This window comes from Euwallacea fornicatus, chromosome 21, assembly GCF_040115645.1.
Source record: "Euwallacea fornicatus isolate EFF26 chromosome 21, ASM4011564v1, whole genome shotgun sequence".
NCBI classification, from domain to species: domain Eukaryota; kingdom Metazoa; phylum Arthropoda; class Insecta; order Coleoptera; family Curculionidae; genus Euwallacea; species Euwallacea fornicatus.
Window position 1 is genome coordinate 388765 of NC_089561.1, and position 16129 is coordinate 404893.

General features: G+C 42.2%; 1 protein-coding gene across 4 annotated transcripts; it reads right to left on the minus strand.

The window, feature by feature from the left end:
* Positions 1-1446: 1446 nt before the first annotated feature.
* Positions 1447-14753, minus strand: Gbs-70E (Glycogen binding subunit 70E). Of its 4 annotated transcripts, XM_066294493.1 has the most exons (4): positions 8922-9184; positions 5798-6183; positions 4090-5146; positions 1447-3119 (listed from the first exon to the last, which is right to left on the minus strand). In XM_066294493.1, the coding sequence occupies exon 3, from the start codon at positions 5137-5139 to the stop codon at positions 4144-4146; it is 996 nt and encodes a 331-aa protein (XP_066150590.1). In that variant the 5' UTR covers positions 5140-5146; positions 5798-6183; positions 8922-9184; the 3' UTR covers positions 1447-3119; positions 4090-4143. The 4 variants fall into 4 exon arrangements, with proteins under 4 accessions (XP_066150590.1, XP_066150589.1, XP_066150587.1 ...); XM_066294492.1 differs by lacking the exons at positions 5798-6183; positions 8922-9184 and adding an exon at positions 14411-14753; XM_066294490.1 differs by lacking the exon at positions 5798-6183 and having other exon boundaries at positions 8922-9185.
* Between the last annotated feature and the right edge of the window lie 1376 nt (positions 14754-16129).

A 16129-nucleotide genomic window follows, 5' to 3' on the forward strand; every position in this document is an offset into this window, starting at 1 on the left:
CGCTGCTGTGAAAGCAATTGCGGTTCATACATCGCTGTAATAAATCTGGAATGGTCGATACGCAAGAATCAGGGCCATGCTCACGAGGAAGTCTGCAAAGACCTCAATCGGTATATTTCTATAGTGAGTTTTCTTGATCAAATAGAGCCCATATGGTTCGCGAAATTAACACAGCATTTTAACATGTAATTGATAAAATTTAAAAATAACAAATTTAAGCTAATATTGAGATTACGCAACTGATTTGTTTACCGACGAGAATTTTTTTGGGGTCTGGCAAGATTCGCAATTACATGCCGAATGAATATGTTAAAAGTCTCAGGGCTCTTCTAATAACAATACCGCCTCGTATTTCCTTGAGATTCGTCTCAATTGCCGCAACAGCTGAAAGGGGGCTGGAACTCAACCAGACCCGTCACGCATTATGCCCCTGGCAGGTGCACGCGTTGATGAATTCTCAACTTCCCGCGTGCGATCCAAAAGTCACATTTCTCTTACATTATTTCGCGCAAGCCGCTAGATCGAGCATCTAGAGTAACTCGAATCCGACAAAACATGATATAAGTGACATCTCTGGCACGGTGTTGCAATCTGTGCAGATGGGTATATTAAATCAAAGTCGACGCGGCAACAACGCCATCCGTAGGGCCTTATGTTTATGCATCGACCGTCATAGATAACCACCCTTTTTTAGGCACTTAGCTGACACCGCTCGCCCTGAAGGCCACACGTTTTTGCTCAACATTGTTTTTATACGTATTTATGTTATAGTTCAATATCAATAAACGTTTTTTTGTAGCTAAAAAGGTTTTTGCGCGAAATTGTGACTTTAGGAGTGCGAAATCGGGGCGGTTTCAATGTCATTATCCTCTTCGCAGGAATGTCAGCGGCCATTTTGTAAATTCCCGAATTCGCCGATTCCTGGAATGGCAACACCGCGTTTTGGCCTTTCAAGTCGGAATTACGTCGCTAAGGGAGAACTTTCCTAAATTCTTTCCCTTCCCCTTCCATTCTCAGGTCAACGCGTCTCAACACAGCTTTTAACTTTGGCTTGCGTTCGTAAAAACACGACGGGTAGCAAGGTTTTCAACATGCGCCCCGTATATTTGCATACGCGCAATAGAAATGATTTAACATCAACGCTTCCTGATACATCAACGATCCAGGACACTTTCTGACCTCTACGTCCCATCCAAAATCAAGGCTTCCAGCCTGATTTGTAAGCGAACGAAACACCGCCTTGACCCTCGACGGTGCATGTTCACCCTTGACAATCCAATAACTTCAAACTGGACCCTCCCAGTTGTCCTAGTTCAAAGAAACACGCGAAATTATGACCTCGCAATGATATATAGGTGGTGCAATGGCATAAATGGACATGCATAGGCGAACTACATGTGTGTAGTACACAAATGCAATAAACTCGTGCTAAGAAAAAGGAAAGTGTGCATAGGACAATTGTAACACATTATTTAATAACAAAAATGGGCATTTATGTACAAACCTCAATAAAATAATAATAATAATAATAATAATAATAATAGTAATAATAAAGGACATAGCTGCTAATCAAATATGTACATATAATAAGTCTTATACGCTTAAACTATAAAATATCCAAACAAAACATGGTAAAATATATAAAACTGATTGATCATGTGATGATTATTTAACAAGCGACATGTGGGGTATATAATGTGAGGGGTCACGTTTTAGCTTAAGTAACGCATCCATGTAAACATTAGTAAAATTGAGTCACCCAATACATAATAACAATAGCAATCTCAGAGATAACTCATAGAGTTAAACACATTAGAGTATATTATGTAAATCAAATTTCGATAATAATTCGTTATATACAGAGCGAGCCACTGACAATAATAATACATTATCGTGGTGCAATTTGAGATACTTACATGCAGAAGTTTGCCATTATTCTTGGGCCTACTGTGTAGCTCGCATTGAATTTACATTAGTGCACGAATTCATCGTTAAAGCGGTACCTTGGCAAACGTACAGGGTGTAACACATAAACATGGGGATATTCCGGAGAGTGACAGTGCTCTGCGACGTATTAAAAAAAGATCCGTGGTGAAAGACTTGCCACTTTCGATATACAGAGTGGCAGAGTTTCACGTTTTTTTTCGTGTTGTGCGTTTTTTCACGCATGCTCCGAGTTCGATTTTTGAACATGTAGAACGCCAAAAATTGAAGCAAAATTATGAAAATGACCGGGACTCGGCCATATAGGCAGATTGGACCCTCTTAATTTGCATCGATAGATATTTTTGCAAATTTGCGAACGCAGTGGAAGATACGAAAATGCGGCAAGAGACCGAAAAGTGAAAAAATGGAAAAGGGAATTTTGATTTGGTAATTCATACTGGGTGTTCCAAAAAAGGTACGAAGCATGAAGCAAAAAAAAAAATAACATCCCGTGTGTGCCTAGCGACAATCGTGACGTTTCGATGTAGAGGGTCTTAACGAAAGTAGGTGTGTTAAACTAAGAAAACTTGATTACAGGCTTATGCGGAAAAAACGCAAAATACGAGGAAATATGTGAAACTTCGCCGCCCTGTATATACAGAAAATAGTGCGTTTTCGACCGTGGGCCCGTTAGCATTTTTCTGATTGTTTTGCGGAAGACTGCCACGCTCTGAAACTGTCCACGATGATATATTACATTCTGTGCGCAGGTACTTCATTAAGCTTGCCGATTGTTCTTTGAGACTGTCAGACGCAATCGAATTGAGCTTATCGAATTTGAGTAAAAGTCTCATCTGCACCTCTTCTGACGACTTAAGACTATCTTTGTACAGGTAGACGATCTCACTTATGAAATATTCACAACTAATATATCAGTCTTTTAAAAATAGGTACTTTATACAGAAGAAATAATCAATTTCTCTCGTAGCATTGGCACAATATCAACCACACGTTCACTTTCGGTATTGGCACGCGAAAAAACCGTTTAACAACTTTTTCCATTTATTTCGTTTATCACAGATCTGGTGGGCTGGACGTACTATTATTAGTTTACTTAAATTTGGCTCCATGGGTTCCCGATCAACAGGTACCAACTAGCTCTCCTTGCTTCAGTAGTGTTTCATTTGGCGACACTGCAACAGAACTTGCGTATTTGACATTGTGCAATCGAGGGATTCGTGGTGGAATGTTTCATGGTAAAAAAATTCGGAATTTGGAACACGCATGCGTGGATCAAACGGATCGCTTCTGGCTGCGCCATTTTTATTAAGATTGTTTAGAGGGAGGAACGGGCCCTTCTGCCCTCCAGCGAGCGTTTACGTCTGCGACAACAGCGAAGATTTTCACTATTTTTTTGAACAATCGAAAGGGAAGCGCGTTCGCCTTATCGAGCCTCTGCGTGAGGAACGCATAAATCCACGCGACGGCTTCGCCATTCTGTCAAGGAGAATGGTACTTGCGCTCGCCTAAAAACGCTCTCGGTACCGCTGAATTAGCACTTAAAAGTACTATTTCGGTTTGCATAATTAAATTATACACAACAGCAGTGTTTTGCATGCCTGCTTAGCAGGTTATAGACCGAAAGGGCGGAACAAGTGTATGGTAATTTACTATACATATTTAAACGAGCTGCATTGTACACCGAACAGAGATATCTCGAGAATGAGGAGGTAAAAGATTAGAGGAGGCTGTTCCAGTGGTTAAATTTAAATCGGAGGCGATTGCAGTTTATTGACATTGAGGTTAAAGCCGATATGATCATTCATAAAGTAATTGTGATTTTTAATTGACCAACGAGCGGCTGTTGAAGGCCAAGAAGTCAATGTTATCGCTTGAAAATATGTACTAGGATTGTAGGGCGATTAGAGTCAACAACTTGGAAGAGAAAGAGAGAAACGAAGGCGCAGTGATCTCGATGATCGATAAAAGAGCTATAGTGGGATGTCCTCGGGAATGGTTCCTTGGATCTGGTCAAAATCGAGCTATCAGAACGCGCAGAGTGTCTCGAGCCAAACCTTCCATGTGATGCGTTAGGAACCTCCTTCGGATCACTCGCCGAACGTTGCGAGGTGTTACGCGGAACCAAAACTAAAAAATACTTACTTTTCGTGACATTCTCTTCAAGTCAGTCCATCGGCGTCCCGATCGGTACCACCTCTACCAATAAGGAGCGGAGTTTTCCAGGTGGTTCCAACTGGCGAACTGCGACCAAGTGTCCAACTTGGCCCGCGGGGCCTCCGCATATTTCTTATTGTGGTTCACGTTCCTTTGGGCATCAGTCTTGTTGAGGAGCGAGTTATCGGACAGCGATCTGTGTAGCGGCGCCAGCGCCTTCTTCACTATGGCGTAGTTTTTGCCGTTGTTGTTGTCCCAAAACTCCTCACCGTCGCATTTGAAACACACGCAGAACTCCATCCTCCTGGACTTGAGAGGCAGATTGATCTTGAAGGAGAAGGTGTCGAAGACCACGTAAGTGGCCCCATTCACGATGTGGTTGGACACGTAGCCGCAGAAGGCGTCCTCGTGAGTCTTCCAGTTGTCGCAAGTGCTCCTCACAAACACCTCTTTATGAAACGATATGTTCTGCACTTTAATGGTGCCAATTAGCTGATCTTCGTTCTCTTTGATAATGACGTTCTCCAAGGACACCTTCTGCTCATCCAACTTCTTCCTGAAAGTCACATAATCCGACGCGGGTTGCGGAAATGTGACCTCCCACGGCTCGTTCTCGACTTCAGCCTCTGCAGTGACACCATGAGTGACCTCGGCCAAGAACTTCACACTCCACAAAGGAGGCACATTAGATGGCTCAGTCATGACCCTCACGTGGGTTAAAGACATGCCCTTATCATCAGCGAACACCACTTTTTTCTTGAGCTTTGTAGGGCTGGTGGGGTCCTCGTCGCTGGAACTGCATTGCTCCTCGATGGGGCGAATCACCAGACAGGGGCGTTTAGGAGAGGGAGAAGGGCGGTGAACTGAATTGGTGTAGTTACTGAACGAGTGCTGCATTTGCCTACAACTTGCCGCCCTTTGTAGCTGAGGGCCGAGGTGCAGGGAGGCGAAATCGCTCAGGAAGCTGGTCGGTGGGCTGTGGCTGAAGACCGGGGGGCTGTGCGGTAGGAACATCTCGAAGTCGACCATTGAACACATTTGAGAGCTGAAACGCCGTTATAGTAACAATTATCGCTAATAATAGGACAAGTTCATGGATTTAGGCGAGAAGGATGGCCGGACTTGCTACGTCAATGCATTAATCCTACGTTTGCAATGGATCACGCTTTTTTTTGGTACGTATCAAAGATAATTTCTAAATTTAATCCTGATAAGTTTACGTTCGATTTCGCAGGAATGCGGAGGCGTGAATTTGGGCATGTAGGTGAAAACAGATTGAAATCGCAAAAAAAATAAGTTGTTTTCACGTAAAGTAACGAGTCGGACACACGTAGCCTGTTTTTGGAACGTCCAAACGAACGAGAGTTAATGGGAATTTTAGAGAAGTCCGACAACGTTGCCTTCCTGCCAAGAACGTTTGAAATGGCTTAGACGTGACGCATCCCTCTTATAAATTACGTGTGTGGCACCAGAATGCGACGTGATAAAACAGTGTTGCGAGATTGCTATTTTCATTCGCGTTTCACAAACAGAAATTGAGTGAAAACCGGATATTAGCTTAAACCTGGCCATCGAGTCCTCTAACAGGACAAGCCTGGCTGGCTCAATTCTAAATCTCTTTCGTGCGCGGAAGGACAATTTCAGACTTAACAAACTTATCTGATCCATCGCCATCCTCTCTCCTGAGCCAACTCACGTCTAAAGGGCATTTTGCGGTCAACACTCTGACGACGGATCAAATCACGAAATAAAAAATATCACTATTTTGCTCACTGCAACTCGCACTTTTCACTCTGATTGTCACCGGCCAAATGAGCGCACAATCAGGCTTTTATATTGCAGAAGACGATGATAAGGCCTCATTAACAGGAAAATTCTAGATGATGTTTTCGAAACATCCCGTGCAGATAATGGGACATAAACGGAAATTTCCCAGAATATTTCGAATTGGTAGATCTTACGCGTAAACTTTCTCGAATCTGATACCCCCCTGATTTAATGGAATAAATGGTGTTCTTGGACGCTATCGGATGACATGGTCGCCATAAAGCAGGTAGGAATACAATAGTGTGTGTTGTCTTTCTGTGGATAAATGGTCTTAATTAAATTTCCGAATGGGTGAATTCACATTCATGCCCACTGTCTGTCGTAGTTGTTTGTCATTATCAGAGCAGGGCAGGAAAAATTCCCCAACCCACGTTTGTGCGTTTCTACTTTCATTCACGAACGTGGGCAGGTTTGTGGAACGGCAGGGAAACCGGAGAAAAATCGTTCCAAGAACAATGCGAAACTAATCGCGATCAAACGCTCAGAAAGTTAATTGGATGAGGCTGATAAACTAATTATTGATGTATGTGAGGTATATAGGAAGTTGTCCTAGTTTACAGCAGGCCACGTCTAGACGATAAGATCGCTCGTAACGAGCTTATCGCATAACGTCACGCAATGGGTACGTTTGCGAGTTCGAAAATCTCCTCGTTTTTTTTATTTCTATATGCAAATATCTGTCGTTAATTGGGGTTAAGAATGGTATCTGCTGGGCAAAATTAACGTAAAAGCCTCTTGGTCGAAGGGTTTGACGGCTTAAGGATAATCCTGTGGAACACAATATGCTGCAATGTCCCCTCCAAAGATGTCCTCGCGCATGGGGCACCGTCAGGGTGACAATTCTTGGAATTTCTCATGTTCTATTTGGAAATAACTCCTCACATACAACTTAGAGGGGAATTCTCGGTTCAAACTAACTGGCGATCCACGCTTTCTCCATTAGAGGGTCGGGCGAGGACTTTTTTTGACGTTTCGGTGACAACTCTGTCATCGCTCTCAGAATCGAAGGACAATTGCTAGAATAATGATTTTGACAGTTGGCATACATAGCGTTCTTTGTGGAAAAGTGGAGTTTTCGAATTCCAGTCACGGCAAAAGCGGTTTTTCAAAACGTGACAGGGATAAACGCCAAATTACCAGAAATCCGACAGAGATAGCTTTGGGGGAGTGTGTCGCGCAGCTGTTCCCTGCGATTGACGGGTAAATAACAGTCAATAATATACAGAGTGCTAAAGGAAAGAATCGTGTAAAGCATCGTTTGCTGCTCTTATCGACAACTGAAAAGATACGTAGGTATAGGAACGACACAGGGTGCCCCATTAACCATTTCCTTCATCTAATTTCTTTATTTTTGACATTAGAAAAAAAGTTCAAACGGGGACCCCCTTCATTTCAGGGGTAGAATCGAAAAATGGTCTGGTTGCCCTTCTCCGCATAATCCGCGCCCCCGTGCGTAGCGTAAGCTTTACTATCTTAAATTTTAAATCCTATTTAAAACACATTTTGTTTACATTATAGGATTTTCCACTAAATTTTAAGGTCAGTTTATGTCCCTTATCTTATCTTTAAAATTGATCGTTTTCGAGTTACTCCGTAAAATTTGAAATTTTTGACAGCTACAGGGTCCCGCGGAAATCGGTGTTCCGTAGCCGATGCGAATTTCGAAATCGGCCTTTCAGGGCTAAACGAGGACCGAATGAGGTACTGTTTTGACGCATTTGAATTTGATATAAAGTTTTCCACAACTCTCGAAATACGCCTCCGAATTTACACGATTCGAGACGTCAATAATATGTTTAATTCAGATGGAATGTCCCAACTTTCTCGACGGCATCGCGTTCAGAATTCAGAAATCTAGGTATATAACGGTCGTGAAAGTTTCCGCGATGCATCCTAATACTTCTTTTTAGTTGTTTGTCTAATTCAAAATAAATTTGGAGCATGTCCAGTTTCTCTCTTTGGGAATAATGGATATTCCGGGGCATTTCGATAAATACACACATTAAACTCTACAAAAAATATATCGTAAAATTTTTCGAATCGTTGTTGTTTTCCTATTTTTATTAATCAAACATCAAAATTTCGTGACGTCATCCGTGACGTCATCGCAAACATTCACTTTTGACCAGCAAAGAGGGCCAATTTTTGGGTACTTAGAAAAGGCCGAGTTTCGGGATAACGGCACGTACATCTGTTATTTATGAACGCAATGCAGTTTACAAAGTTGCTACACTCGATTCGAAATAGACAAGTTACTCGCGCTCGATATCACGCAAAGTCGCAGGCACATTTCGAGGATTAAGAAGATTTTTTTCCGAATTCGAACGCGGCAAAACGTAACGTGTTAGGCCCCCTTTTAGCCCTCAGAAGCCGCCGCTCGAACTCGCGGCAGCGAGGACGCAACACCGATTTCCTCGAGACCTTGCAGCTGTCAAAATTTTCAAATTTTTCGGAATAATTTGAAAGCGGTAAACTTTAAAAATGATACATTTTGCATAAACTGTGTGTAAAATTTAACAACAAATTTAAACATGCCAACATACGAGGCATGTGGGGAGGTCCATGTGAAATAATGAAGCCTTTTTCACGCGCGCGGAGACGGACCGTGCAGGGTGGGAGGGTGGAGGGCGACAACGAAATTACTTTTAAGTTTTACTCCTAAGATGAAGAATCCTCGTTTCGACCTTTCTTTAACGTCACAAGTAAAGACATTTTACGGGGGATAAGTTGTCAATAACGCACCCTATGTATAGTAGAGATCGACCCTAACGGAGTAGCTGATCGAAAAAAGATCAAACAACGTACAGGGTGTCCTATGTAAAAGAGGAAATTTCGCGTCTGAAACTCAACGAAAATAATTTCCCCAAATTGGCGTGACTCATAACATTGGACCAAGTCCAGAAACCCTGGAAAAGGTTACTCTTAACACAAACTGAAACCGTGACGTTACGTCCCTGCCTGTCTTGTCTATACTTATATCATCATACGCGCACCTCATGCTTGATTAAAATAAACTGGCTTTCGAGATTTAAAATAACTCGGTCTCTCTTATCACGCAACCGGTTCATGATGCAGTTTCAATGTAAATCACATTTACGAGTATACACATGTTTGGTCCACTACTGTCCGAGCCGGTTATCTGATCGAACTGTCCCGGTTAAGGCCGAATTACCATTTTGTGGTTAAATCTAACTAACAACTACGTTTTAAAAAGATGCGCCTCTTTACCTTAAGGCTGCGCGAAAGTTTTGAACTGACCCAGAGATCTTCCGGTCAAACTTTAAATGGAGAGATAGCTGGCCCCTTCCTTTACGAGAGTGACATTGCAAATATCAAAAGTTTAAAATTATCTAATGGATGCCAACATTTTATTTACTTTTCTAAGGCAACCTGCATATTTTGGCCCTAGTTTGCGGTGCGTCATGGGCATGGTCTGACTGTGTTTACATCTGCTTAGAAAGAACGCTGGGACACTCTGAAATTCCTCATCTTGGTTGTTGAGCATAAATTTTCGTCAATAACGCCGGATTTTGCCCAGTCACTTTACAACCCTCGATGATGAAAATACTGATCTTAAGACAAAACGTTATTCGGACCCTACACATATGAGGAATGATCCTGTTTGTTTTTTAATTTATTGAGCTAATGACGGTGCTTAAAGCGTAGCGCGAGCAGAAGCAATTAACATTGCAATATCAAGAAACATTTGTTATCGCATAAAAAATCGTCCAGGACCGGAGCTTTCGGTAGGAAAGCGGAGGGAATGAGAAATAGAAAAATATCTTCTTTGGTGCTTTGGTGCCGCACTTCAACCGCAGTGCGGTGGTCTATCTCGAAACGTTTTACGAAAGTCCCAGCGGTCGCTTTAGGGCCGGTTCTACCTCAAGCAAGTAGATTTTGCCCGGGGAACAGGGGGCCAATCACAGATTCTCAAGCAGAAAAAAATCTACGGATGGCAAAGTGAATCTCTACATCTCTCAACATACAGGGTGTCAGAGTTCAGTTTTACGTTTCCTATTTTCCCGCCAGTCATGTTTTTGTTATATTCGGAGATATTTTTTTAAAATCGACTCCCTTTTACCACTTCGAACCATTTATGGTGTGCATTACTGGCCGCTCAACTTTGAAAACTGCAGATCATTTCAGCTCCTTCTGTGCATCTCGCATTTTTTCGTATCGGTAACCGCTTTCGAATCACGTGCGAAAATAGAAATCAGCATGTGCTTTTTGCGACTGGAACTCCATGTGAGGATGCACGCAAGGATGACTTCGATATTATGCAAATTAATTGAACTTAATGAGCAGGGTGAGAATTTCAGCGAGTTAAAAGCGCCGACATATTTTCCATTCAGTATCCGCTTCTTCCATCCGAGACGTGCGGAGAATAGTCCCAGAAGTGCTCGGCCCAACGTACAGATGACGCCTTTTTTGCTAAACATTTGCCTACATTGCAGAGACCTAACCTTAACCGGCTTGTGCGTGACGCTTGGGGGCGCTAGGTTGATTTGTGCGTGTTTCGAAGCCGTTTTTAGTGAGCGCTTTCGGAGATTTCGTGAATGTGGAGGAAATCGGTCCTCGATACGCGATTGAAATCTCTCATTTAAAAGGTCTTGGTCCATCTAACATTTAGAAGAAAGGTGGGTTTTACTTCGGGGGAATCTGGTCCTTCATTGACAACTGTAACACGTTGAACGGCGAAGCTGGAACGCGGCCGTACCTGCTGCCAGGGCGAGCTGCGCAGTGACTGGCCCAATGACACTTCATATATGGTGGTGAAAACCCACGAAACTGTACTAGGCATTTCAGATAGTACTGTACATTGCATTTGGCCTTCTCAGACTATTTTCTTTTTCCAAAATTGAATGAAACGGCTCGGCGGAAAGAGATTTGCCAGTAATGGAGAGGTGGAGTGCGAAGTCGATGCCCATTTTGAAACATTCGAAGAGGGCACAGGACACGGCCGTGAAAAGCGTGTCGGTCTCGAAGGTGACCACGTTGAGAAATAACATAACATCAGTAAAAAAATTCTTTAGGCGTTTGGCCGGGTACTTCTGAGACCGCCCTCGTACGCTGCGAAGAAGGCATTTGACTTTAAACCGTCCTCAATAAAACCGCGTCCATTCGGCCCAATTAAACCGAATTTACAGCGTCTAAATTTAAGAAATATTATTCGTTGAACTTGAAACGTGTTAGTCAGTGGTCTGGACACAATTTATCTTCCTTCTAAATTTACATACTGGCTCCCTACGATGCATCCACCTCTTCCTTCAGGATCGTGCGCCTAAATAGACACTTTGCAAGAGGTGAACAAACTCCTCTTTCAAGTTATAATTAAACCGAAGTTTTACGACTGGGAACCTGTGGATACCTGAAATACCCATCGGCCAGTGCTAAATTTAGTAACCGAGGTTAGTTAGTACGTGTTAAAATTTAATTATTACACCCGCCTTACAACGCGAACCTCATCCAAGAGCAAACTCGTATCGAGCTCATTCTCGAAAAGAACACACTCGAGGACCTTTCGACGTTGATTAATTATTGCTATTTGCGCCATGAATTGCATTCTCTAATTAGCATGTCCGTATTCGGTTAAGAGCCCTTGTGGATGCATGGAGTGAGTAAATAAACCGAATTTAATAAGAGAAGGTGCGATCCCGTGATTTATGGCCTAAACGGTAATGGAACTAAGAAGTGAACGTCTGTTAACGTTAGCACTTAATCCAATTTCCATGCCCTTTAAAAATCAGTGCAGTATCGGCAATCGATCATGATCGGAGTCAGTTTCCGGTACGAGTACGCCAAAGAATGGAGTTCATTGTCGCACACTTTTTTGCAACATTTTTAGGCGCCATTATTGATTGTGCAGAAGGAAGATTGATCGTTCCTCTGGACAATACTCTCGAAGAAAGGAGATATCATAACATAATGACAAGAGGGAATTGTTGGTTCTGAGACCTGAGGAATTCCGCGTAGAAACTCACCATCCAGATAAGGAATGTCTATAAATGATTTATTAATTTATTGTTAACAACACGCAGAGCGTATAACTGTCTGATAATCTTTGTTACATTCCGCTCTATGTTCATTTACAATCATATACATAGATGGAAACGGAAATTCTTTCGAGTTGAGATCCTTCGAAGGTACGCCCCTGACATTTTTAATATCCTCATAAATTCCACAGATTCGACGAAAATATCTGTTTGACACGGGTTGAGGGCGCACCTCGGGAATACACGCTCTTCTTGAAAAAAAAAGAATTAAGGGTTTTTCGTAAAACTTTTCCGAGTACGATCCTGCCATCTGCAAATGGACAACCCAGTATACCTACAGCTTCCAGAGCTACTTAATTTTCAGGTTTAGAAAAAAGTCAGGGGCGTACCTACGTCCTAAGACATGTCCCTGGAGCTGTGCCAGCCCCGGAGCCATAATGGCGCCACGTTGTAGACAATGTCGATAATGTAATTAAAAACGGGTTTAAAATATGTATGTTGAAATATGGAACCGAACTGCATTAGTCTGCCTACTCGAGGCAGCCCATATGGGTTTCCGCGTAAGTGGGTGCAGCGACCAGATTGGACGATTTTTAAATTCAAGAGTCTGGGTCTGGTGCGTGGGACGCATTCGGCTGGCGTTTAATAATCCCTCACTTCCTTCCAATGAATGAAAAGAAGTGGTGTTTGACGAAAATCCTCATTGGAATCGAGTCGAACTGTCTTTGAGTAAAAGCTTTGCGAGGAGAATGGGGCCGGGGACTGAAATTTTTTACTCGTATGGGCTTCTCGCGTCCTTGTCAAAGACAAGAAGAGCATCTGCTGAGGGTTCTTTAGGTCTTCAGTAGTGCGTGTCTGAAGGACCATTCGTAATCTTGTAAGGTCTGATAAGAACGTATAAATAGCTTCGTTGGGATATTATTAAACTTTTATGTTTGGGCTTTAATTTATTGATGGTTGATAATAGAGGGATTAGTGACTAAATAATGACTTAACCGATAAAGAAACGATCATTTCCTCGAATCGTCACACTTTTGCTTGAAGAGAAAATTTTCCATTTGCCCGTCAACGTGTCTCTGTTCCTTTAAATTGACGATGTAGAGGTTTTTCCTCAATGGCTTGCACAACATCATCCATAAATGCACGGATGCATGCGTACCATTATCTCGAAAATATATGCTGTACATTATTGTTATTATCGCATTTTCATAATTGTTATTTGACGATAGGAGTTAAAAATAGGTTTTTATTATTGGTCGATTATTCACTTTTTTCACTATTATAGAAACACGATAAATGAGTGTAGCAACAAGCTCTACTTTTCCATTGGATAAACCGCTCGTGGGGTTAAGCTTTATGCCAAAGTTGGCAAAAATGCGCGATAAAAATAATAAAGATATAAACGCTCTTTTGTTTAATTGTTAATGTTAAATCTTGAGCGTGTAAATTCTAAAACGAGCGTTTCGCGTGACGAAGCTGAATTTGCAACGTGCACCATCCAAAAAGCGTCAAAGAACGTGATCCGTCTCTCAGTTGAAAAATCTCGCGAAATTAGGGCGAATAAAATGATGTGACAACGCTGCGATGTTCGTTTGCGAGGCTGGCCCGCGCGCTTTGAATGCGCCCGACGCTGTCAGTTGGCGGGGCGCAGTTGCCGGATTTAAAAAATTCCTTAAAAAAATTCATCGATGCTCGATGACCGATGTGCATCCAGCCCCCTCTCAACTTTAATAAGCCCGAACTGAAGATGTCTTTTTTTTGTTTGTTTTTTTTTTTATTTTTTTTTTAATTTGTCTGTTTCAATTTCCCACGAGGGCAATTTTATTCGATTTATATATTTTTAGCTTTCAGACCTTGCCAGACGTTCTTGCAAAATAAAAATAGGCAACGCAAAATGATCGTGTTAAGGCAGGTCGTGATAGCGCGTTCCTAAGCGTGTTGAGACAGATTAGGAATGCGATTCCGAATAAATAAACAAAGTACTGTTTACGAGGTGCTGGTTTGTTGAGATGGCGGACGCAGGTAAAGAGGGGCCCATTACCTCGATTCCCCCCCCCCCCCCCCCCACACTAAATCGACGTATAAAAAACGATAGTTCACGGGCAAATTTCGAAAAAGTCTTAGGGCCAACTTTCGCAAGTTCCATCGCGCGCTGCTAAGAAGCAGCCCTGAGTTTAGTCTACCGGCGGCACGGGAGTAATGAATTCCGTTGAAAGTTTAGTGTGGATTTTCCACTGGATTTGGGCCATCCAGCAGGCCGTTAAACTCCTCAGATAACCCCCAACGACATAATTATAAAGGTCACGATAAGGCCCAGCCATCTCGACATGCAAACTTCATGTTTGCAATATCAGAAAATTGGTTCGTGATCTAAATACTTAATTCGAGACCTTCGGTAGTGCAGAAAAAGCAATTGTAGTTCACGGAATTAAAAAAATAAAAAAAATAAATAGAAAAAAATGTGTGTGAAGTAATTCGAGCCAACTTACCTTTATTTTTTGATAAATTTCAAGTTCCAAAAATCAAAGTTGAAGGGCGACAACTCTCTCTAAAGTTGCACTTCTAAGCCATTTACAAAACCGACGCGCATTTTTCACACTTTCTTTTCGTATAAAATCTAAATTTCTCTGGCCAATATTATTTACATGTTAGAAAAAAAATATATAAATGAATATTTGGTAGCTCAAGGTGCCTTCAATTATTGAGAGTACTTATAGCGTGCGCAAATGTCAGTGAGGAACTTAAAACTGGTGGTACGACCGGCACCGAGCAGCAGCTTAAGCCGGCTCTCCCACTAATCGAACCGACTCGAGACTTATCTCCAAGTCAAAAATGCTCATTTCGGTACGAAATGATCGATGTCTGCCAGACTGATGCCTGATAGCATCCTCACGTATGCATGAAGTTCACGCAAGATATAGCTTTGCATTATCATTATTTCACCATTTTTTTCGAGACTAAAATCAAAGTCTTGCAACGTCGCGCTCGTCGCATGACAGCCCTCGATGGCGTGACTCGAACGCCCCTGGGACCCTTGGCAGGGAAACAAAAGAGCGCGGCCAAGTTGCCGTTTTGCAAAACTTCAGGAAATTTTCGTTTCGCTGTTTATCGGACGAACTATTTCGGTACCTCACCCAAATTCTGCTCGTTTTTGGGATTTTGTTTTATGGCCAAAATCTGGCATAGAAAGTTACCCGTTGGCATCAAAAGTGATTTTGTGTCCGAGACGTTTGAATTGATGGGGTTCATTAAGAGGTTGTCTTTTATTAGAAACCTTGTGGATATTTTAGGATCAAAATATTGCAGAAATACTCCGACCGTGTGCTAGATAATGGGTGAATTGAATCATGTGTGTTATTTTTAAAAAAATCGCAACCGAATATTGGGGCGTCCTACGCCACTGAACGCCGCACGGCCGAAGGAAACTCTTTCCCCAACGCTAATAAATATTACTAATCGCGCCTAATTAAAATAAGAACATTGCTGGGCAGCTACTTCAATACAAAAATAGCAAGAGAGCCGGCTCGAGGCGTATGATCTGTGCAACCACGCAGTTTTTCCTTCAAATTTCCCGATTTAAGAGCAAATCATGGGCGTTCGCGGTATCCCCATCGCAAAAGTCAGTAGCGCATCTCTTGCTGCGTTTCACCTTTCGGTTGTGGCCTTCGCGTTAGGACAATTTCAAACGATCCTGCGCTCGTAAAAATCGCTGAGGTAATTCGTGTTTATAGCAATAATTTGGTGAAGATTAGCTTACCCTCCTTTCTCCTTTGAATTATTAATATTTGCCAATCACAAGTCAGTTTCCCAACGTGTTTGCATAGGAATATTTACTTGGTAAAAGCCGGCAGAGATGGCCGTCGTAAAGGTTTTCGAAAAAGTTTTTACGATCCCGTACATGCGGCCATTTAGTGTTGGGTATTAGTAATTAAAATAGTTGAAGCGTTAAGTACAGGCGTTTAATACTAATGTTTGTTTACCGTTAGGAGGACGATTCGAAGGAGAGTTTCTCTTCGAATTTCCTTCCTCCGTCTCCTTAAAAACCATTAGAGAATTCAATAACAATTACCGTTACTTCACCATTGTCGCTGTACCTGTAATAGATACTTTTGATAGACACACGTGCACAAATATACACACTACCATGCAAGTACCCATGCATAAACCAACACAAGCTTTCAACGGGACATTCAACGTTAGACGCACGC